The sequence below is a fragment of the Entelurus aequoreus genome, linkage group LG08 (genome assembly GCF_033978785.1).
Source record: "Entelurus aequoreus isolate RoL-2023_Sb linkage group LG08, RoL_Eaeq_v1.1, whole genome shotgun sequence".
Lineage (NCBI taxonomy): Eukaryota > Metazoa > Chordata > Actinopteri > Syngnathiformes > Syngnathidae > Entelurus > Entelurus aequoreus.
The window spans coordinates 51,694,143-51,718,410 of record NC_084738.1 but is presented as its reverse complement, the minus strand read 5'-3'; the positions used below and the strand labels follow the sequence as shown (position 1 = coordinate 51,718,410).

The window sequence follows — 24,268 nt, the reverse complement described above, 5'->3', positions numbered from 1 at the left end:
TTTTCCAGAGTAATGCTAGAACTCTGCTGGGTACAAGGTTTGCAACTTCTGAGTTGATGGTGAGTACTTGTTCATCTTGCTCTGATCATTATAGTTGCTTCAATATGTCATACGACTAGAGTCCCTGATAAAACAATGAAGCTGTATCGGAGCACGATTATGCACCGATTTTAATTTTTACTCTATGTGTCTCTGACTTGGCATGCTTTCAGCCCCCGGCCATTTCTTCTTTTTTGCCCAAAGCGGCCCCCTGTCAACGTTTGGACACTACTGCGTTATTATATATGGTTACCCATCCTTCGATCCCATCCATCCATTTTCTTCCGGTTAGCTCTTTTTATTGCCAAATATGTGTTTTATGTTGCACGATTGCACCAAGAAAAATTCCTAGTTTGTGAACCCGTTGTCAAACAATGGCAAAACTTTTCTGATTATCTGAGGTCGGGTCGTGGGGGCTGCATCCTAAGATAGAGAAGACTAAACTTCCCTCTCCCCAGCCACTTCGTCCAGCTCCTCCCGGGAGATTCCGCGGCATTCCCAGGCCAGTCGGCAGACATAGTCTTCCCAACATGTCCTGGGTCTTCACCGTGGCCGCCTACCGGTCGGAAGTGCCCTAAACACCTCCCTAGGGAGGCGTTCGGGTGGCATCCTGACCAGATGTCTGAAACACCTCATCTGGCTCCTCTCTATGTGGAGGTGCAGCGCCTTTACTTAAAGCTTCTCACCCTATCTCTAAGGGAGAGCCCTGCCACCCGGCGGAGGAAAGTCATTTAGGCCGCTTGTGCTCATAACCTATGGTTACAATAGTGATTAATTTGGTCACAATAGTGCTGACAGTATTAATCTGCAATGTGTGGGACAATATATCAAGCAAAATATATCAGCCCAGGCTGAGTGGGTACCTGTTTTCTGACAGAAATTGCGTTGTAAAATGCCAGTAGCCATTCCACTTCCTTGGTTAAAAAATGTTGAATGCCTCACTCAAAGATGTCTGTTAGAAATCGTATATTGACAGCTCCCCAATGAATGGTGCTTTTTTATCATTAGACCATTGATTTTTTTTTAACTGGTACTAGTGGTAAGCGGGCTCCAGCCAATGGTAGACCAAAGAATCACTTGATCAGAGTACAGTTTTATTTTCCTATCTTCAAAATGTAATGTTGGTGGCCAAAAATGAGTATGCAGTTAAAGCATCTGCTTTGTTTTCAATGAATACCTAAGACTACTACGCTAATGTATTTCAATGTGGGTCATTATGGTAGTGCATGGACAGCCAAGTTTTAAAGTGGTACTTGGTGAAACAAGATTGAGAACCACTGTGGGTGTAGCACATGGTATGGCAAGGAAACGAGGTACATTTTTGAGATCTGAGTGTTGAGCTTTTGTATTAAACTTCAGTGTCTATGGGTGACCGGAGAAGTCTATTGGATAACAAACACCCTATGCTGGATGAGAGGTATTTTACAAGTGTTGTTCAAAATGTATGTAGCCTGGAAGTTAACAGTTCTGTCAAACTGATGTCACTTGTACAACGGTTTTAAACTAGATAACTTTAAACACTACCTGGTATCTGTTCAAAGTTGTTCTTGGATAAAACATTCCCCCTGAAGTACTCTTGGAATTATTTTTGCAACTCCTGGGTTGATTAATTCGTACTCAATTTATTTTGACTGACAACTACAATCATAAGTGTCTGTGATGTGGCCTAGAGATAAAATCCCTTTTTTTTTTTTTTAATTGAATACAATATTTTCCGATTTTTTTGGTTTTATTGTACTTTTAAAAACAAACAGGATGTGAGTAGGACGGCCTACCTTTTTCAAAATGGCTGCCTCCATAGTGGTTCCGGCGGCAAACAGGATAATGAATAAATGAAAATATTTAATGACGTGTACACAGACATTCGTCGCACACAGGCATATTTGGCTCTCAACATTCATACACCTAAAAGAACGCAAATGGAGGCATTTGTGAATCGAGGTTCCACTGTAGTTTCAGTAAGTGGATAAAGTAAACTAGGGATGTCCCGATCCGATATTTGGAATCGGATCGGCCGCCGATATTTGCCAAAAAATGCGTATCGGCATGGGAAAATGCCGATCCAGATCCAGTTTTTTTTTTAAATACCGGTCTGTTTTCCGACGTACCGATTTTAAATATTACATTCCACTATTCTGCTGCTCCCTAATTTCCGTTCCACATTTTCCAGCACACCTAGAACACATCCACAGGTCTGTGTCCTAACCGCTGAGACGGCCATGTGAATTAAAAGTTACCGGTAAAAATGTCAGCTGTGTCTGCGATATAGAAAATGACTATGGTAAAATTTGAGTATACGTTCTCACGCTGTTGCTTTTAGCTGCTGGCATTACACGACAGGCTCTTCCCACTCCTTCTTGTGTCTGCTTCTCACAGAGAGCAAGCGCACCTTCTTACACACGTCACATATGTATACGCCCTCTCCCTGCAGAGAGGTAGCAGCATGGCTAACGTTAGCTGTGATGCTAGCGTAGCTGTGTGAGCGGTATTAATGAAGGAAGAATTAATTAATTCCCAAGAAAAACAACAGGGGGTCCATCGTCTGGCGGTGGTTTGGCTTCAAGTGGGAATATGTCGAACAGACAACCGTAATTTGTCAAGTGTGGGGCGAAAGCGTTGCTATAAAAAGTAGCATTACTCCTAATATGTAGCATAATTTGAAAAGTCCCCTGCTAGAGAATGAAGAGTGTTTGAAACTCCGCACGTCAACATCTCCATTCGGTGCCACACGCCCACAACATCAAAATGCCGAGGCAAACATTTCCAGATCAACACCGTATGAAAAAAATAGTGATTTTTTTTAGTTGTGATTTCCTTCTCTGCATGAAAGTTTAAAAGTAGCATATATTAATGCAGTATGAAGAAGAATGTTTTAATGTAGACACATAGAATCATCATACTGCTGTGATTATATGCATCAAGTGTTAATTCTAGGCTAAGGCAAAATATCCAGATATATATTGTGTATCGCAATATGGCCTTAAAATATCACAATATTTAAAAAAGGCCCTATTGCCCAGCCCTAGTTCAATGATGCCACTTCTGTTTGTCATGTATAATTTTGTCTATTTTGTGTTTATTATTGAATAAACAGGTCAGTTTCTTGTTAACAACCATTTTATTCTTTAATAAACAGGTCAGTTTCTTGTTACCAACCATTGAGTATTATTCAAACTCACCTAATTCAGCTGGCTAGTTGTTATCAAGAGTACTAAAACCCTTTTCAACATGAATCTGACAACTAAGTAGGCTAAATAACTTTAAACTTTAAAGGCCTACTGAAATGAAATGTTTTTATTTAAACGGGGATAGCAGATCCATTTTATGTGTCATACTTGATCATTTCGCGATATTGCCATATATTTTTGCTGAAAAGATTTAGTAGAGAACGACGATAAAGTTTGCAACTTTTGGTCGCTGATAAAAAAAAGCCTTGCCCCTACCGGAAATAGCGTGACATCACAAGCTGGAGTGCTGCTCACATTTCCCTATTGTTTACACCAGCAGCGAGAGAGATTCGGACCGAGAAAGCGACGATTACCCCATTAATTTGAGCGAGGATGAAAGATTCGTGGATGAAAAAAGTGAGAGTAAAGGACTATAGTGCAGTGCAGGACGTATCTTTTTTCGCTCTGACTAACTTAAGTACAAGGGTTCATTGGATTCCACACTTTCTCCTTTTTCTATTGTGGATCACGGATTTGTATTTTAAACCACCTCGGATACTATATCCTCTTGAAAATTAGTCGAGAACGCGAAATGGACATTCACAGTGACTTTTATCTCCACGACACTACATCGGTGAAACACTTTAGCTACGGATAGCATCGGGCTCAAATGCAGATATAAACCTCTGACTGGAAGGATAGACAGAAAATCAACAATACTATTAAACCCTGGACATGTAAATACACGGTTAATGCTTTCCAGGTTGGCGAAGATTAACAATGCTGTTGCTAACGACGCCATTGAAGCTAACTTAGCAACAGGACCTCACAGAGCTATGATAAAAACATTAGCGCTCCACCTACGCCAGCCAGCCCTAATCTGCTCATCAACACCTGTGCTCACCTGCGTTCCAGCGATCGACGGAAGGACGAAGGACTTCATCCGTGCGGTCGGCGGCTAGCGCGTCTGCTATCCAAGTCAAAGTCCTCCTGGTTGTGTTGCTACAGCCAGCCGCTAATACACTGATCTAACCTACAACTTTCTTCTTTGCAGTCTTCATTGTTCATTAAACAAATTGCAAAAGATTCACCAACACAGATGTCCAGAATACTGTGGAATTTTGAGATGAAAACAGAGCTTTTTTGTATTTGATTTAAAGGTGTACCAATACTTTTGTTTAACTAGTGACCTCACTCTCATACGTCATCATACAAAGACGTTTTCAACCGGAAGTTTAGCGGGAAATTTAAAACCGTATTGGCATGTGTTGCAATGTTAAGATTTCATCATTGATATATAAACTATCAGACTGTGTGGTCTGTAGTAGTGGGTTTCAGTAGGCCTTTAATACATGCTCGGATAGGCCGGTATCGGATCGGAAGTGCAAAAACATCGGTATCTGATCGGAAGTGCAAAAACCTGGATCGGGACATATAAACGCAGCCTTTTTCCATTCACACGTCTTGGCAATGTGCAGAGAACTGCTTTTAGTGATCGCTCTACGCATTGTGCTTCTTTGTGATCATACATTGTGTAAAAAATTCTGCCATAGTGAGGTGATTTTTAGCCAAGAGTTTGTTGCGTCTTGTTCACCTCCGAAAGAGTTGTACTTCCCATATCCCACACTCAGCTGGAGGCTTCGGTTTCAGATGCTCGAACATGTTTTGTTGTGCAGATGCCTTTTTGAAACAAACCGTGCAGTCACATGTTCCATGCTTGTTGCCGCTAGACTGACGTACTGACAACACTTTTCATAGAAACAAACGTCTCTCTCTCTCTAGTGTTCACATTAGCCATGTTTTGCTATGTTAGCTGCTAAGGAAGTAAGGGAAAGGCGCAAACTACGGAAGCTCCAGAGGGGCAAAAAGTATGCTGGAGCAAGAGGAGAAAAAAAGTTTATTTTTAAATCGTCTGCAACAACAAACTAATATATAGACAATCAATATCGCCCAGACTTAGATGAGTCGTAAGACTAGAGTCTCCGAAGATAATAAGAAGCTGTTTCAGTGTTTTACGTGTGCATCTGTGGATTGTACTACTACTCTACCTTGTGTGGACCAGAACTGATGGTTTTACTTTTTCAGGTCTCTCAAATGGTCCGATGGAATGCTGTATATGGAAGGTATGTTTGGCAACTAAAAAGTGTTTCTATTTTAATGTGGAAAGACTTCATCGACAAGTCTAATCAAACCGCATTGTTTACACAATGCACTGTCCACAAATAACATTTGGTTTAATGCAATAAAATGTACATTACACCTGACTAAAATGAAATTATTTGCATAGGTATGAACTGAAAACTGCACTACTGTGTACTGAGTTGGAATGAGAATACTGTACATGTTTTAGCTTGTTTTTTTCTGCAGCTCTTGTTGCAGTAAGGATGCTGCTCCATTCAAGTGTAAGTATATTTAGGCTAGAATTTAGATCAATTTTAAAAGCGTTGCAAGATGAAAATGTCAAATTGGTAGGTGTTTTGGGTGTAGCGGCATATCTATTGCCAGATTTTAAGGAATAAAGAACATTCTAAAAATAGTGACTTGAGGAGTTGCACTATTTTTGGAATTTTGCGTATCGTTCACAATGATAAAGACAAGAATGCGCATCCTTTTTTTTTTTTACGATCCTAAAGATGATGAAAAACACTTGCAAAATGCGTCTAATCTACCGATGTAGCGTTAAACAGTCTAAAACTTCAAAACCCTTCAACTTTGTATTTGTGTGTGTGTTTATATAGATATATAATCTATATATACATATGGAGGTGGCGACTTGTCCCAGGGTGTACCTCACCTTGCACCCAAGTGCAGCTGGAATGGGATCCAGCACCCCCTGTCAACCCGAGCGAGACAAGTAGTAAAAAATGGATGGATAGTTATATAATCTCTCGGACACGTTCATAAGAACATGTTCAATATTTACCATATTTTTTATGCATTACCGGAACTTTTCTTCTGCGCATTTCTTTCAATAGCGTCGCACCTGCGGCAAAACGTGTTAAATAAATAAAATGATAAATGGGTTATACTTGTATAGCGCTTTTCTACCTTCAAGGTACTCAAAGCGCTTTGACAGTATTTCCACATTCACCCATTCACACACTGATGGCGGGAGCTGCCATGCAAGGCGCTAACCAGCAGCCATCAGGACCAGGGGTGAAGTGTCTTGCCCAAAGACACAACGGACGTGACTAGAATGGTAGAAGGTGGGGATTGAACCCCAGTAACCAGCAACCCTCCGATTGCTGGCACGGCCACTCTACCAACTTCGCCACGCCGTGTTCCTACTTCTGTGTTCTAATCATGGCAGACTTGGTTAACTGAAAACAGACAATTTTTGAACAAATGAGTATTCACATCCTTATCTTTTTCTAAGATGAATATGCGGAGGATGAAGTGCTGTATATAGAAGCGTGCACGAACAGAGGGTAAAATTTAGGAGCAGAGAGTAAGGTTGGTGTGACTTGCGGGCATAAATATGGAACTTGGAGTCAGGCTATGCGGACTATATGTAGTGCTTACCCAAAGTAAACTTGAAAAATGTTGAAACAGATACACATGATACTTGTTGAGCTAGCTGTGTACAAACAAAACATGAAATGTGGGTTAATACTTTACAGATACTGTAATATGATCATGTATTCAGTCAATACAAATTTGGTGTCCTATCGCAATGTTTATTACAAACTCAAAAGCTATCTTACGGCTAAGTCCTTAGCATGCTGTCCCAAGACGATAGAGCTCAGTGTTCGCTCCTGCAATAACAAAGTCGCTACAGCTTGGTTATTATACAGGTTACTAAACGTAAATTAAGTATTGTTAACCTTTTTTGGATTGCCCCCATTTTAGCTGCATTGCCAGTCAAGAACAAGTCTCTTTACGAATTAGAATGCATAAAAAAAGTCTTGTCTCATTAAGATTGTGAACGATAGGCACAATTCCAAAAGAGTGCAGTTCCCCTTCGTTCCATCGTCTTGGTGTCTAAGTGTGACCGTTTAAAAAGGGCAGGCTAAAATTGGTCCCTGACAATGTCTAAAAAAAAATTTACAATTGAAATATATTGCACTCTGCGTTTTCTTTGTCAGCTATACCTAAAGCTAAGATGCTTATCTTGACCAACAATGGATTTGTTTTTAACATCACTAATGCATGAAGTATTAAAGTGCCCCCTTTCCCCTGTATGCTAAATCTATATTGGTTTGTGAATATCTATCCATCTTCTACCGCTTGTCCCTTTTCGGGGTCGCGGGGAGTGCTAGAGCCTAACTGTATGTTAGTTACTGTACATTTTACAAAGCGGTTTTCACAAATGCTTAGCCGTGTTTCCCCAACTGTACCAAAAAATAACCAAAAATTGACGTTAAAGCAATGTAGGTACATACAAACTGATAATGGCGTACCGTTACACCCCTGCACTGAGTATTCGGATCCTTTAATGGGTAATGGTTTGAAAGACTTCAGGCAGCCCTTGTAGTGTTTTGTGGCTACAAAGTAGGCCCATGCATGTAGTTTCATCATAAGTGCTTGGTTCTAAAATGCAAGACTTGCTCAAGAGTAAGTTATGTGCGTATGCAGCGCAATACGTTGACACATAGCCACACTGAGGAAGTAGAATGTAAACAAATGCCGCCTGGAGTTGACAAACTTACAGCTTATGAAGATGTACAAGTGGTCTGGTCAATGATGAGTCATTTGGTTCTACTGATTATAACTGAAGTTAACTCGCAGCGCACTGAGACACTCAGACCACTGGAGATTCTGCATATTTTCCCAAGAATTGCCACTTCGGTATATGTGAAACTTTCTGTCTTTCTGTTTTACCAGGCAATTATTAAAAATTAAAGTACCAATGATTGTCACACACACACTAGATGTGGTGAAATTTGTGGGGATCCTAACCTGATGGCTTTCAGTGGGCAGTTTATGGAAAAGGTTGGTGTTAAGGAAACTTGGATTCCAAGCAATACATTTAGTTACATATGCTCAAATGTTAAATTCTGTTTTTGCACAGGTTCTGAAAGGCATTTGGAGTATCTACGCTGCAATCATCCTTAAAGCTATTTATGTTATCAAATGTGCTGAATAATAAAAAAAAAAATGGTTGAACTCTTGTTTTGACAAGTTATTTTTAATGTATTTTCATTGTCTTAAGTTTTGTAGAACCTAACCATTTGGAGAACTAGCAATCATCATTTGTAATCTTCAGGCAATCGTAAATATGCTAATTTAGAAGTAAAGTGGCTGTAACATTTACAGATTCCGTGAGGGCATGAACATACCACATGCAGGCACATGAGGTTTTAGTGTTCGCTAATAGCAATATGGATAGTTGGCTATCTCTGAATGCATGTTCTATCACATGACTCCAGATTGTAATTCTCTTGAACTGTATTTGTGTGCACGCGCTTCTGACGCGAACGTGTTGAGACCTGGTGAGTGACCGCTGTAAACAATCATTTTATTTGGGCCGTAAAAATTAATTTCATAAACTAATTGTGAAATGTATAGACAATTGTCAAATGTTCTGTTAAATCAATAATCGTAACATAAGCTAGCCGGTGGTATGTGTTTTGCTTAAAAATGTTAATATGAGTTTGCAAACAGCACCTTTTAAGGTTACTGAAATGATACGTTAATAAAATACTTCAACTGGAAAATCCATTTGTAGAAAAAAAAAAAGTTGTACAAAAGGGAGGCAAACTGGTGTAAAACGTAAGTTTTATTTTGAAAGTCTATCGTGGACCGGTAATCTACCCTCTTTGTTCTGTTTCCCTAATGTACATTCGAGGTAACAAGCAAGATCTATCCTCTCCACTGCAAGCGTTATTCCATTTGAAATCTAGATCAAAATTATTTGTGGGCCAATGACGCGACATCCCGATGTTTGGGCTTTGTCAACTGGGTGGAGTTGCAGGAATGCAAGCTAACGATCCAGAGCTAGCAGTGACACTGCTAACGTCGACGGAGGTGATCTCTTCTTTTATTGCAAGATTATGTATAGTTTTGAGCGCTTGTGATTTGTCATTTACCTAGATTTTATAGCAGATGTTATGCGATATGCCTTACATTAGTCTTAAACTTTGTATCGTATCAAATTAGCTAATGTTCTCGAGATCCAGTAGACCCGAGCAGCGTTAGCTGCCCCAAACTGTCTACGTGGGAAGGACGATGTCAAGCCTTGAAAGCCTTGTTTTCTCTTTCACAGGTACATGGAGTGAACTAACTCCGGGAAATTCGGACAAGTTTGCTGAACAATCACGTCGGCTATATGACATTAAAACGTCAAATCAAGCAACATATGGAAACCAGAGGTGTAACTAATAAATGCTGTATGGTGTAGACCAAAGTAATGCAACAACAGAAGCCCGCTGATATTTTTGTATTACCTGGACTGACAGTCTACGTGTGCTTTTCCAATAAGCTTACTAACAAGTAAGGCAAGAGAAGCTAATAAGTTTTCAGTATTAAAAGAGAAACTATGACCGCTGTGGTCGGAAGAGCATGGGGGTGGGTTCGCTCCTGGGGCAGCAGCAGTAGTGCTGTGTCTGACAAAACCACAATGAAGGAAGTTGAAAACAATAGGGCGAGTGGCACCACCGAATGTACTGTCAGTTTAAAAACTTGGACCTCTTGGTTTTGGGGAGGATGGAATCGACAAAAAGAACAAATTAGTCCTGTAGAGGACGAGTATTGGGAGGCTCCAGAGAAACTTCAGCCTGTGGAAATTGAAGAACTCTGGGCAGGGAAAAAAGAGCCAACTGTTCAACATGTTCCAAAATGGTGGAATAAATACCTTCCGACGTCGTACCTTCCTTGGACAGAGAAAACACTACCAAGTGGACTCAGGAAAAGAAAATGCCACATCAGCAAAACCGATCGGGATATTGATGGGGACTTTTCAGACTACAAAACACCTCCTCCATCCCCAACACCACTTTCCCGGCTGACTTCACCTTTCAGACTCTTTGTGCACAACCAACATGTGGAATTGTACCCAGAGCACTATGAAATTTGCTTTAACTTCCTCCGCCACCTGTTTGACCTGTTTGTGGTGGGATTCCTGTGGATTGTGTCACCTCCTGTCAAGCTGATCTTGGAGATTGTGGGCATCCAGGGACCACTGAAGCTTTGGCTACATGGCATGGCAATGTTTTTTGTGTCCACTGTGGGAATGGCTGGACTACTTTGGCTGATCCAGGAGCATCTCCCTGAGTTTGCGTTGATTTACGGCATTGTGCAAGCCTTAGTGATCTCTGTCAGCTTAAAAAAGAGTGTGCTCTTTGGAATGGAAGAAGAACAAACCGTGGTGGAGGTGGAGAACAGAGAAACTGAATTGACAGATGAAGACAAAAAAGAAAAGCTCATCTGATCAAAAGACAAGACAAAGACAACTTAAAGCTTCTGGTAAGCCTTATTTAATTATCTTATATGTCTTCCAATGATCTTTAAACCATTTCAGCGAAGTTACAAAAAATATGTTGTCTATATTTTATGTCATAAGATAAGGTAAGAGTTGCCAGCTACTCTCTATGGAACAGATGTCAAACTCAAGGCCCGGGGTCCAAATCTTTTGTATGGCCTGGAAATAATATTATAATATATTAATATGTGTCAATAGAGTATATTTGCTTAACAAATGTATTCATTCTTTTTTTTAACCGTATATTACTGTAAACTGAAAAAGGGTAGCGCATATTTTTGATGGTAACAAACCGGGGAAAAAAAAACACTGGTACCGTTTTTACATTTACAGTAAGATGTTGGGGGGAAAAAACAACCCTTTTTCCTCCAGTAACATTTCAGGAACTGCATTGCCAGATTTGTTGCTGTGAAATCTACATATTCTTTTTTTACAGTGTGCTTTAAAATTATATATAATAAGAATAAGCGGTAGAAAATGGATGGATGGAATCAAATGCAAAGGCAAATTAATACATTATTGACCTGCTCAGTGGCCTTGTGGTTAGAGTGTCCGCCCTGAGACTTGAAGGTCGTGAGTTCAAACCAAAGACTATAAAAATGGGACCCGTTGTCTCCCTGGTTGGCACTCAGCATCAGGGGTTGGAAATGGATGTGGGGGTTAAATCACCAAAATGATTCCCGAGCGCAGCCACCGCTGCTGCTCACTCCTCCCCTCACCTTCCAAGGGGTGAACACGAGGATGGGTCAAATGCAGAGGATAATTTCACCACACCTAGTGTGTGTGTGTGACTTTAACTTTTTAACTTTAACTGTCATTAGAGGCTTTCTGAGGGTAGCCATAACTGGGATGTGGCCCTTAACGAAGACAATTTTGACACCCCTGCTTTATGGGAAGCGCGCCTCATACTGTATTGTTTAAAGGAGCCCCATTATGTAAAATCAACTTTTTTTACCAATTAGTACGTGCTGTATTTGGTATATAAATAAGTCCCAAAATTTTTAAATCAAACTGACGCATTGTGGAAATATTTGTAATATAATCTTGCCTTCCTATACTTCCGCCAAACAAACTTTTTGGAATGTGCACAATTAGTGACGTCACAAATTGGGAAAATATATGTACCCAGAGTGCTTTGCGTGCGTCCACCATTGTTGTCCGTGTTGTAGTCAATAAGCTCTTTTATTTTCTCTATCTTGTGTGGGGTAGATAAGCTCATACATGCTCATGCGTCCTCCGCTGTTGCCATTTCAAATATAAAGTAGCGCGATGACTGGGAGAAGACGCAGTTGAAGTGGAGGCAGTAAATAAGACCACCCATAAAACGGCGCATCCTGAAGACACGGTCAGAAAGCAGCTGGAAAACGGTTTGTAAAACATAATCTATGCAAAATTTTGACTAAACCACCATTACATGTTATGTAGACCACAAGAAAAGTGTTTAAAATGTAGGAAAAAAATCAATATATGACTCCTTTAAGTTGTTTTCTCACATAATGGCCACCACTCCAAAGCCACACTGTTGTTTTGTTTACTTTGAAGTTAGGGTCCAGACCTCCACGTGTTAGATGAATTTCCATGAAGTAGGGATGAGATTTATTTTATGATTTATATTAGGGCTGTCAAATTTAACGCGCCAACACATGCGATTTTCCTTGGACCGATATTGTTTCCCATGTACATCAATGATATTACCATGGTTTCCAAACTGTTTAAAAGTATTTTATTTGGGGACAACACAACCTTATTTTCCATCCACCCATTTTCTACCGCTTGTCCCGTTTGGGACCGCGGGGGGTGCTGGAGCCTATCTCAGCTGCATTCGGGTGGAAGGCGGTGTACACCCAGGACAAGTCGCCACCTCATCGCAGGGCCAACACATATAGAGAGACAACATTCACACTCACATTCACACACTAATTCCAATTTAGTGTTGTTCATTTTGCAAAATTGAATGGCTTAGTTGCTCAGAGAGCAAATGTTTTTATAAGAGTAGATTGGGGTATGTCATTTCTTAATGGGGAAATACCTTAAAGGGGAACTGCACTTCTTTTGGAATTTTGCCTAGCGTTCACAATCATTATGAGAGACATGACAATGGATGTTATTTTTGATTGCATTTTAGATATTAAATAAATGCGATCAAAAGTCAGCTTACAATGGAGCCTATGGGAGTTGCGCCTAAAAAAAATTCTTAAACCCTTAAAAATATATCCTAACACCTCCATAAAGGTTTTATATACATTATGTTAGTATATATGTAATAATAGCATCTAATATTTGTGTATTTTAAAACATTTGAAGCATACACGGCTAATCCATTATTATTATTATTATTTCCTTTTTTTTTTCCATCACTGATTATTACTCACTGCAGAGTTAATGAGAGCCAGCAAACATAATAAAACATCACCTTCTGTGCAACGTCTGCTGTCTTTAGGATGTTCATATATTCCCATTTAGATGAAAAAGACCACAATGCTCGCGAAGAAACGGGGTGGGGGTGGGGGACCAAGTATCTCTTTGTGTAGTTTAAGGCTGCAGCTAACGATTATTTTTCTATCGATTAATCCATAGATTATTTTTTCGATTAATCGGTTAATCTATAGATTATTTTTTTTCCGATTAATCTATAGATTATTTTCCCTTTTACCGACTATTTTTTTATTTAAAATGAAGATGAAAAAATGAATGTAGGCCAGTTTTTTCAAAAGGCATGGCTTTTATTTACAAAAAAAAAGAAGTATGGCCACTCAGTCAACATTGACAACAACATGACAAAATATTCTGTAACAATGTAAACATTTAAAACTTTTAACATTTAACAAAATTAAAAGTAGCTTATTTGCTTTTTAATGTGCAAATATAAAAGTAAACATCCAGTGCAAATCTTAATATTCTGCAATAGTATAAGCATTTCAAAAGTAAAAGTATTGCTTATTTTGCTTTAGAATGTGCAAAAATAAAGATAAACATCCAATACAAAAAAGTGCAAAACGAAATATTCTGTAACAACAGTGTAAACATTTCAACAAAAGTGAAAGTATTGCTTATTTGCTAAAATGTGCAAAAATAAAGATAAACATCCAATACAAAAAAGTGCCAATCTAAATATTCTGGAGCACTGTAAACATTAAGTATTGCTTTTAAAATGTGCAAAATAAACATCCAGTCCAACACAGTACACAATAACCAATTCTACTCATTCCAGTGAGTGACTAACAGTTGTAATGAAGAAAGGTTAGCATGTCTACATGCTCTGGTTCTTTTCTTGTTTACAATATTCCCAGCAGCTGAAAATAGGCGCTCAGAAGGGGTCGATGTGGCTGGAACTGAGAGGTAATTAGCCTTCACCTCAAGCCAGGACTGCGAGTGAGCTGAGCTGCAGTTTAAGTTTCTAGAAGGTCAACGGGCTCATAGTGATGTTACTAGTAGTTGACTGAGAGGTGTTTATTATCATTTGGGGAGAGTCCGCTGCCTGATGCTCACCTGCTAAACACCTATCTGCTCAACGCTGAAGCACTGACTACATGCGCTCTGATACGCACTGCTGATTGGCTGGTAACGTTTTGAATACGCACTGTGATTGACTGTTAGCGCTTTCTGTGTACCAATCAGATGGTTGTGTGGGTGGGACAATGCTGCGTGCTGAGACAGAGGCAGAAGGAGCAAAGCAGCTTGTTAAGACTTTAGCTTTAGCTTAGAAACTCGTTCGGTACACCCCCATACCGAATCGAAAGCACCGTACCAAAACGGTTCGATACAAAACACGTACTGTTACACCCCTAGCAGATACAAATGACACATTCATGTTTTTGTGTAATGATGACAACGTATGCTCACGCGGACGATTGACTAGTTGATGGTTGATGGTTTACTTTTCTAATGTTCGTTCATAGCCGTTGTGCTGCTATGATAGGCCATTTCCGCTCGACACAGTGTGCATACAACAACATTATTAGGCCGTGTATTGAAATACTCCCACACTTTTGACGACTTTTGGCGTGCTTTTCCCCCCTCGCTCGCACCGTCTGCTTTGCGCTCCGCCATGACGGTAGTGTGACGTAAATATGCGACGCGTCGACGCACAAAAATGGCGTTGACGTATTTACGTAACTGATGACGTCGACTACGTCGACACGTCGTTTCAGCCTTAGTGTAGTTCTCACCATCTCCGGGTCCTAAATGGCTGTCAAAGTGTACCAACACATCAGAATACGGCCTCAGACTTCTTCTGTCTAGGTGAGATGCATGATTTATGATCTACAATAAACTTCCAGGGAGCAATGAAGCAAGGAAACACCTCGCCAGTTGATCATGTTGAAATTGTACACAGGTTTGTGATCACAGCACTGGTATAAATAGGTGTCTGCGTTAGCGCTTATAATAACAATATCAGTAACACTTGGTTAATTCAAATCACAAAATGTAAATGGAGTATTGTTAGAAGTTTTTGAATGGTTATTTAATGGATTTTATTGGTGAAATAGAGGAGCTCCCATTGGCTCCGCTGTAAGCGGACTTTTATTTACATTTATTTAATTTTTAGAATGCATTAAATAAAATCAATCTCTTGTAATGTCTTTTATAATGATTGTGAATTATTCCAAAAATAGTGCAGTACCCCTTAATGTGTCTTGTTTTCATTTTAGCATTTAAGCTCGCGAGCTGGCGCCAGTCAGTCCGTGAGTTTATCAAAGTGCAAATATTAACGTCAGTTTTTCGATAAATTTTATTTAAAACAGTAATACTAACCATCAGGAGTTTTACTGCAGTTATCATTATTACCGTTTATCGTTACATCCCTACTTACTTAAACTCTGAAACGCATTCTGTTCACTTAAACTTAGTAGTTGATGTTAAAGTATAATGAGGCCTGCTTGTAGCTTAAATGTAAGACTTTACTTTCAATTACTCCTAACAGACAGACAGGAGCTAGAAGAAGCTTTGATATTTAGGTTGAGTTACCACAGAAAATACACTGTGAAATTCTTCACATGGTGTGAAACCAACTGTAATTACTGACACTGAAAGAGAAGGATTGTTCTTGCAGACCTACTGCAGTTTTTCAAACTCCTTCAAGTTGGATGGGAAACGTTGGTTTTTATCCAGGAAGTTTCTGTACATTGCTGCATTCATCTTTTTCTTTTTCTTTACTAGTATCCCAATTCCTGCCGCTAAAACTTACCCACAGCATGATGCTGCCACCACCATGCTTCACTGTCGGGATGGTATTGGCCCTGTGATGAGCGGTGCCTGGTTTCCTCCTAACATGATGCCTGGCATTCACACCATAGAGTTTAATCTTTGTCTCATAAGACCAAATAAATTTGTTTCTCATGGTCTGAGAGTCTTTCACTTGCATTTTGGCAACATTTTACGAAGAAATGGCTTTCCTCTGGACACTATACCATACAGGCCTGATTGGTAGTTTGCTGCGGAGATCAGAATCAGAATCAGAATCAGAATAGTTTTATTGCCATTGTTTGAGAACGGGTTCACAAACTAGGAATTTTTCTTGGTGCAAACGTGCGACATAAAACACATATAACACATATTTGGTAATAAAAAGAGCTGTAACTGAGCTATCAGATAGACTTAGAAGGAATTCAAGGAGCTACTGTTAGGAGTTATTGTTCATTTGCCTGATGGCCGAGGGGAAAAAACTGTTCAGGTGGCGGGAGGTGTGGGTCTGGATGGAGCGTAGTCTCCTGCCTGAGGGGAGAGGGGAGAATAGTGTGTGTCCAGGGTGAGAAGAGTCAGCTGTGATCCGACCCACACGCCTCCTGGTCCTGGAGGAGAACAAGTCCTGGAGGGATGGGAGCTTGCAGCCAATCACCTTCTCAGCAGCACGTACGATGCGCTGCAGTCTATTCTTATCCTGGACTGTGGCGCCGGGGAACCACACTGTGATGGAGGAGGTCAGGATGGACTCTATGATGGCTGAGTAAAACTGCACCAGCATCTCGGTCGGCACCTTAAGATGCCGACCGAGATGGTTGTCCTTCTGGAAGTTTCTCCTTAAAGGTTCACTTAAACCTATGTAGATGATGTTAAAACCTAATGAGGCCTGCTTGTGGCTTGAATGTAAGACTTTAATTTCAATTACCCCTAACAGACAGACAGGAGCTTAGAACAGCTTTGATATTTAGGTTGGGTTACCATAGAAAATGCACTGAATTTTTTTACATGGTGTAAAATCAACTGTAATTACTGACACTGAAGATTTCCTCCAAACATGACGCCTGGCATTCACACCAAAGAGTTTAATCTTTGTCTCATAAGACCAAAGACATTTGTTCCTCATGGTCAGAGAGTCTTTCGCACTATACAGGCCTGATTGGTGGTTTGCTGCGGAGATGGTTGTCCTTCTGGAAGGTTCTCCTCTCTCCACAGAGGAATGCTGTAGCTCTGACAGGGTGACTATCAGGTTGTTGGTCGCCTTGGGGCGGCATGGCTCGGTTGGTAGAGCAGCCATGCCAGCAACTTGAGGGTTGTAGGTTCGATTTCCGCTTCCGTCATCCTTGTCACTGCCATTGTGTCCTTTGGCAAGTTACTTTATCCACCTGCTCCCAGTGCCACCCACACTAGTTTAAATGTAGCTTAAATATGTAGATAAAGGGTTTTACTATGTAAAGCACTTTGCGTCTCTAGAGAAAAAAAAGCACTATATAAATATAATTCACTTCACCTCCCTGACTAGACTAAGATGAATGCAGCAATGTACGGAGACATCTTGGAGGAAAACCAACACTTCCTATCCAATCTGATGGCGCTTGAGAGGTGGTGCACAGAGGAATTGGTGAAACGTCCCAAAGATAGGCGTGCCAGACTTAAAGGCCTACTGAAACCCACTACTACCGACCACGCAGTCTGATACTTTATATATCAATGATGAAATCTTAACATTGCAACACATGCCAATACGGCCGCGTTAACTTATAAAGTGCAATTTTAAATTTCCCGCTAAACTTCCGGTTGGAAACGTCTATGTATGATGACGTATGCGCGTGACGTCACAACGGCAACGGAAGTATTCGTATCCAATGTGTCACCATACAAACTGCTCTGTTTTCATCAAACAATTCCACAGTATTCTGGACATCTGTGTTGGTGAATCTTTTGCAATTTGTTTAATGAACAATGGAGATTGCAAAGAAGAAAGTTGTAGGTGGGATCGGTGTATTAGCGGCTGGCTGTAGCAACACAACAAAGAGGACTTACTTGGATAGCAGACATCTGTGATCGGGTGAAGTCCTTCGTCGTGCCGTCGATCGCTGGAACGCAGGTGAGCACGGGTGTTGATGAGCAGATGAGGGCTGGCTGGTAGAGGTGGAGCGCTAATGTTTTTATCATAGCTCTGTGAGGTCCGGTTGCTAAGTTAGCTTCAGCGTCGTTAGCAACAGCATTGTTAAGCTTTGCCAGGCTGAGAATTATTAACCGTGTAGTTACATGTCCATGGTTTAATAGTATTGTTGATCTCTGTCTATCCTTCCAGTCAGGGATTTATTTATTTTGTTTCTATCTGCATTTGAGCCAGATGCTATCACGTTAGCTCAGCAGCTAAAGAGCTTCGCTGATGTATTGTCGTGGAGATAAAAGTCACTGTGAATGTCCATTTCGCGTTCTCGACTCTCATTTTCAAGAGGATATAGTATCCGAGGTGGTTTAAAATACAAATCCGTGATCCACAATAGAAAAAGGAGAGTGTGTGGAATCCAATGAGACCTTGTACCTAAGTTACGGTCAGAGCGAAAAAAGATACACCCTGCACTGCCTCACTAGTTCTTCACTCTAACGTTCCTCATCCACAAATCTTTCATCCTCGCTCAAATTAATGGGGTAATCGTCGCTTTCTCAGGCCGAATCTCTCTCGCTCCATTGTAAACAACGGGGAATTGTGAGGAATCCTTCCTCCTGTGACGTCACGCTACTTCCGGTATAGGCAAGGCTTTTTTTTTTATCAGCGACCAAAAGTTGCGAACTTTATCGTCGTTGTTCTATACTAAATCCTTTCAGCAAAAATATGGCAATATCGCGAAATGATCAAGTATGACACATAGAATGGATCTGCTATCCCCGTTTAAATAAAAAAAAATAATTTCAGTAGGCCTTTAAGGCTATAATTGCTGCCAAATGGGATTTTTTTTTAGTTAAAATAAAAAAACTTTGCACATTGCCTGTAGAATTTTAAGGACAAAAATTAATTCATGCCATTTTGTAATTAGACTGTAACATGGCAAAATGTGGCATAAGTGAAGCGCTGTAAATACTTTCTGGATGCACTGTATACAAGAAGAACTTTTGTGCTCTGTTGGTGTGTAGCAGTCAAGCGTACCAATCCATAAATTGACGGTGTCCATATCGAGGGTAGAAATAGTATGAGTGATTAGATCATTGGCGTTGTTAGGCCTATTTTAGGGGGGCTTTAGCGACCACTGAAATATTCTTAAGCCACCCTAAATAATTTGGTGTGATTATTTTCTATTGAAATTGTTCTTTATTAAACAAAATAGCTGAAAAATTCAACAAAAATTTGCAGGAATATGAGTTTAAATAAATAATCTAATCTGTCATTATTCACTTTGATTATAAATCGCAGCAGAATTAAGACTTAGACTTAGACTTAGACAAACTTTAATGATCCACAAGGGAAATTGTTCAACACAGTTGCTCAGTTACAATGATGGAAAGTGTAAGGATGGAAAGGACAATCCAGGTATAAATAGACTAATATAGCGATAAAAAAAAATCTAACATATATATAAATATATACATAATATGTGTACAAAATTATATATATACAGATATATTATGTCTATAACATATATACAATATAAAGCAATGACCATGTACAATATTACAGTATAAACAGTATATGTGACAGCAGCAGCATAAAATAGAGAGTAGATTCCTCAGGAATGTCAGGAAATTGAAAATAGACATTATAAACATTATAAACAAAGAGAAGTAGCTAACATGTCAGGTGTCAGGTAATAGGCAGATGTCATCTATTGCTGTATGGCGAGTGATTATACAGCTGGATGGAGTGTGGAATGAAGGAGTTCTTGAATCGCACAGTGCGGGAAGGAAGTTGAAGGAGCCTGTTGGAGTATGAGCTCTGCTGTCCCTTAATTGTCAGGTGGAGTGGGTGGGCAGGATTGTCCATGATGTTGAGCAGTTTGTCCAGTTTCCTCCTATCCCTCACTGACACAAACGCCTCCAACAGCGTGCCAATAGTTTGGCCGGCTTTCCGGATCAGTTTATCAATCCGGTTTGAGTCCCTTTTGCTGGTGCTGCTCCCCCAACCAACCACTGCAAAATACAGTGCACTGACCACAACAGACTGATAAAATATCTCCAACAGCTTGCTGCACACATTGAAGGACCTAAGCTTCCTCCGAAAAAAGAGTCTGCTCATGCCCTTCTTGTAAACAGCTTTGCAGTTGTCCTTCCAGTCCAGTCTGCTGTTCAAGTGGACTCCCAAGTACTTGTACTGCTCCACTACTGCCACCTCCCGGCCCTGGATCTTGATGGGCTCCACCCGGGTCACTCTTTTCCTGAAGTCGATGACCAGCTTCTTGGTCTTGTCCACATTAAGGACCAGATGGTTCGCCTGAGACCACTCCACAAAGTCAGCGATCAGTGTCCTGTACTCCAATTCCTGTCCCTCTCTGATACACCCGACCACAGCAGAGTCGTCAGAGTATTTCTGCAGGTGGCAGGACCTGGAACTATACTGGAAGTCTGAGGTGTACAGAGTGAACAGGAAAGGCTACGTTTAGTGCGTTCACAACAACGCAGGGTAGGATGTCCAATTCAGATTTTTTTTTGTCAAATCTGATCTTTTTATGTAGTCGTTCACATTACAGAAAAAATATGTGTCCAGACTCTAATGTGAATGCAACATTATTTTCGCCTGTTTCTGCTAATTTGTCAACTAATTTATTTTGTATATGCCTATTTCGGTGAATAATGATGATGCTTATGATAAGTATCATTTGCCATTATGCGACCGGAGCGCGGGAGAGTGCACACTGAAGTCGCATCATAACACTGATAGATTTGTAATATAAAACTCATAATAATAATGTCAATAATATTGCTGACAGGAAAATAACTGCCATACCATACGATAAGCAAATCACACTACTACAGCTTTGCAGTATAGGTGTGCTACTTAAACTTAAAGAATGTAGTTTAATAGCCGTATAAGTATTTTGGGAGCTCTAAAGACTGGATGCACTGACAGATTCATAGTCAAAAAGGTGGAGTTCTATGGGTGTTTTTTTTATCTTCACTTTTACCGTTTTCACCATAAATGGCAGGTTAGTGTGATAGTTCATATCACCCATCCCTACTGGCCAGGTGTGTCCTGTGGGCCTTGAATTTGACACCTGTGGTATAAATACCTTAAATTACCGTTACAGTAATTACAGGAAACTAACAATATTGCTTTTCAACCATTTCAATTTCTTTAGTCTTTGCTGTGTAATTATAATGCAGTAACAACAAGTTGTAAGCAAAAAAAAATCTTGCAAATGCAGAAATTCTGAATCAAAGAGGTTTACCATGAATTGATTATGTGGACCCCGACTTAAACAAGTTGAAAAACTTATTCGGGTGTTACCATTTAGTGGTCAATTGTACGGAATATGTACTGAACTGTGCAATCTACTAATAAAAGTTTCAATCAATCAATCAAAGTGCACAGACAACATATGTGGACATCCAGCCCGTGTTTTCCAGGCAAGAGCATTTCTTTGCACCAGAACCTCCTCTGTTTTCAGGACTACTCTGTAGTGCTGTGCAAGTTCATTTACACTGCTATCATCTGTGTAATGTTTCCCTGTTTGCAAGTTGCCTGCTTGCTTTTCCATCTCATGCTTAGTAAAGATGACTTCAACCATTTACAAACCCCGTTTCCATATGAGTTGGGAAATTGTGTTAGATGTGAATATAAACGGAATACAATGATTTGCAAACAATTTTCAACCCATATTCAGTTGAATATGCTACAAAGACAACATATTTGATGTTCAAACTGATAAAACTTTTTTTTTTTGCAAATAATCATTAACTTAGAATTTGATGCCAGCAACACGTGACAAAGAAGTTGGGAAAGGTGGCAATAAATACTGATAAAGTTGAGGAATGCTCATCAAACACTTATTTGGAACATCCCACAGGTGAACAGGCAAATTGGGAACAGGTGGGTGCCATGATTGGGTATAAAAGTAGATTCCATGAAATGCTTGTCATTCACAAACAAGGATGGGGCGAGGGTCACCACTTTGTCAACAAATGCGTGAGCAAATTGTTGAACATCCATCCATCCATTTTCTACCGCTTATCCCTTTTGGGGTCGCGGGGGGCGCTGGAGCCTTTCTCAGCTACAATCGGGCGGAAGGCGGGGTACACCCTGGACAAGTCGCCACTTCACCGCAGGGCCAACACAGATAGATTTGCAAATCATTATATTCCGTTTATATTTACATCCAACACAATTTCCCAACTCATATGGAAACGGGGTTTGTAGATGTATGTATTCAGTGTTAGTTTTGTAATTCTAATACAGTGCCAAAAAGTTGTGAGCAAAAAGATCTTGCAAGGGCAAAAAAAAATGTTCTCGCACGCTCGCATCACAGGGTTAGGCTAAGGCTAAGCCCACCCTGTTCTTCAAACCAAGTGACGCCCCTGGATTAGAGCAATATTTGTATTGCTCCACGCTGCAGAGTACGCTGCTCCAGCTTGGTGCAGAAGTGTGCACACACGAAAGCTTGACCCCAGACTCAATGACACACTGAGGACTCAATGGCTGCCAGCGGCCTTCCTCATCAGAGCTCCTGCCTGTGCTGATGGTAGTTTTTGCTTTTGTTTAGTTATTGTGTACTATTTACTTTATTTGCCTCAAACAATTGTATCAAATAAAAGAAAATAAGGAAGTAACTTGAATATTGCGCTGATTTTGTTACACTGTCAATATCACTCACCATAAATAAATACATATTTACAGTTAATACGTTATTGGTATCGGCCGATCTCACGTATGGATGATCAGAATCAGTAGGGTAAAAACCCTAATAAGTACATCCCTAATGAAAATTGATTTAAATTGTGTCATATTACAAATACAATGTTACTTCAAATTTAGAATAATAAGTGATGACTGCTTATTTAGTGAGACAAAAATGCATGAAAAAGAAAAAAAATAGAAAGAAAAAATAATTGCTTTATAATCGAATTGTAACCCTTAAATCCTAATCTAATCTGGAGGTGCCCAAAGATTTCCACCCCTACCTAACAGCATGGCCATGTTCAGTCTGTAAAACCAATGTTCATTTTTAGCAAACCTTGTTAATTTTTTATGAAGGTTAAAAAAAAAAAGGAGTCTGTTTCGGGTGAGGCAATAATTTAAGTGGACACCACACTTACCAGTGAATTTAGTCCTTGCAATTATTTGTCACAATTTCAAGAATTCTAATGACTAAAATGACTAAATACCGGTTTAGTTTTGGTTGGTCGTGGGTTTTCAAGTCAGCTGTCTTCCGAATCTACATTAACTGTACACAGTTTTATCTTTTTCAGATGTCGATGCACCATACATCATGGAGGACATTACAACAGGAGCAGACTTTCACGCACCACTCTGTCAAGCCGCTGGGCTTAAAATTGTATTGTACATTTGTTACGAGTGCAATTGAAAACTTTATTCTTCTGTTTTCAGAGCCATCTCTTATACACTTATTTTATAGCAGGATGACAGTGAAAAGTGGACAATCCACCACTATAATCAAAAGTAAAACTATTTGGAAAACTGTTCAAATGTTTTTGAAATACCCCCAAAGCCATAGACTTCTGGGACACTTTGTTGAAATTGTTAAAAGTGTTTCTTGACCGTCCTGTAATTTTCTTTGTTGCTATTGTGATTTGGACTGAAGCAGACTTCAAGGAGGATGACACAAAAGTTACAATGTTTGAGACATAACAATTATTAATCTTTTTACCAAAAGACACAAATGTGACCAGGATGACAAAATATTCAAAAAATAAAGGTTTTCTTTCAGCTATCTCACACTCTTTGTACTTTATTATTATTCAAGTGTTATGCACGTTTGGAAAAGACTGTTTAAGCAAACCAGAAGATTTGAAGCACAAACTACGTCATATATGTAACGCTAAGATGGTAAAGCTAGTACTATACAAAATAGTTGCTATAGACTAGTGATGTTCAGGTCATTACTGAAATATCGATACCAGATCTTTATACTCTAATATCGATACTTTAGTTATTTGATCAATAAATCAAAAGTTATTTATATAGCCCTCAATCACAAGTGTCTCAAAGGGCTGCAGAAGCCACGACATCCTCGGCTCAGATCCCACAATGTATATATTATTAACAGGAACACAGTGTGCTGTAGACAGGGAGACGAACAATCAGGAGTGCTGAAACAAGCTCGCTAGTTAGCATCATCTAGTTAGGTTACTTGTTGTCGCCTGTGTTCACTCTCCGAGCAACGTTGACGGCTTTCTACTTTGCTGTGTTGTACGTTGTTGGTGTGTCACTCTGCTAGGACAGAGTAACTGTGTGATGGGTGATCAGCCAAGAAGACGCCAACGAGGAATCATCAAACAAAAA

General features: G+C 39.9%; 1 protein-coding gene and 1 long non-coding RNA gene across 5 annotated transcripts in view; both read left to right on the top strand.

Annotated features, from left to right (window-relative positions):
• Window positions 1-8,312, top strand: part of LOC133656024 (uncharacterized) — a 9,473-nt gene extending 1,161 nt beyond the window's left edge. For both annotated transcript variants that reach the window (XR_009827083.1, XR_009827082.1), the window contains exons 5-9: window positions 9-59; window positions 5,292-5,329; window positions 5,574-5,608; window positions 8,031-8,138; window positions 8,218-8,312. This is a non-coding gene — a long non-coding RNA (uncharacterized LOC133656024). The remainder of the gene's footprint in view (window positions 1-8; window positions 60-5,291; window positions 5,330-5,573; window positions 5,609-8,030; window positions 8,139-8,217) is intronic.
• A 209-nt stretch (window positions 8,313-8,521) lies between these two features.
• Window positions 8,522-23,701, top strand: lg08h6orf47 (linkage group 08 C6orf47 homolog). Of its 3 annotated transcripts, none has more exons than XM_062056765.1 (3): window positions 8,522-8,638; window positions 9,412-10,610; window positions 23,215-23,701. In XM_062056765.1, exon 2 carries the CDS (start codon window positions 9,685-9,687, stop codon window positions 10,573-10,575), a length of 891 nt encoding a protein of 296 aa, XP_061912749.1. In that variant the 5' UTR covers window positions 8,522-8,638; window positions 9,412-9,684; the 3' UTR covers window positions 10,576-10,610; window positions 23,215-23,701. The 3 variants fall into 3 exon arrangements, with proteins under 3 accessions (XP_061912749.1, XP_061912747.1, XP_061912748.1); XM_062056763.1 differs by lacking the exon at window positions 8,522-8,638 and adding an exon at window positions 8,935-9,173; XM_062056764.1 differs by lacking the exons at window positions 8,522-8,638; window positions 23,215-23,701 and adding exons at window positions 8,935-9,173; window positions 15,787-16,961.
• The last annotated feature ends 567 nt before the right edge of the window (window positions 23,702-24,268 follow it).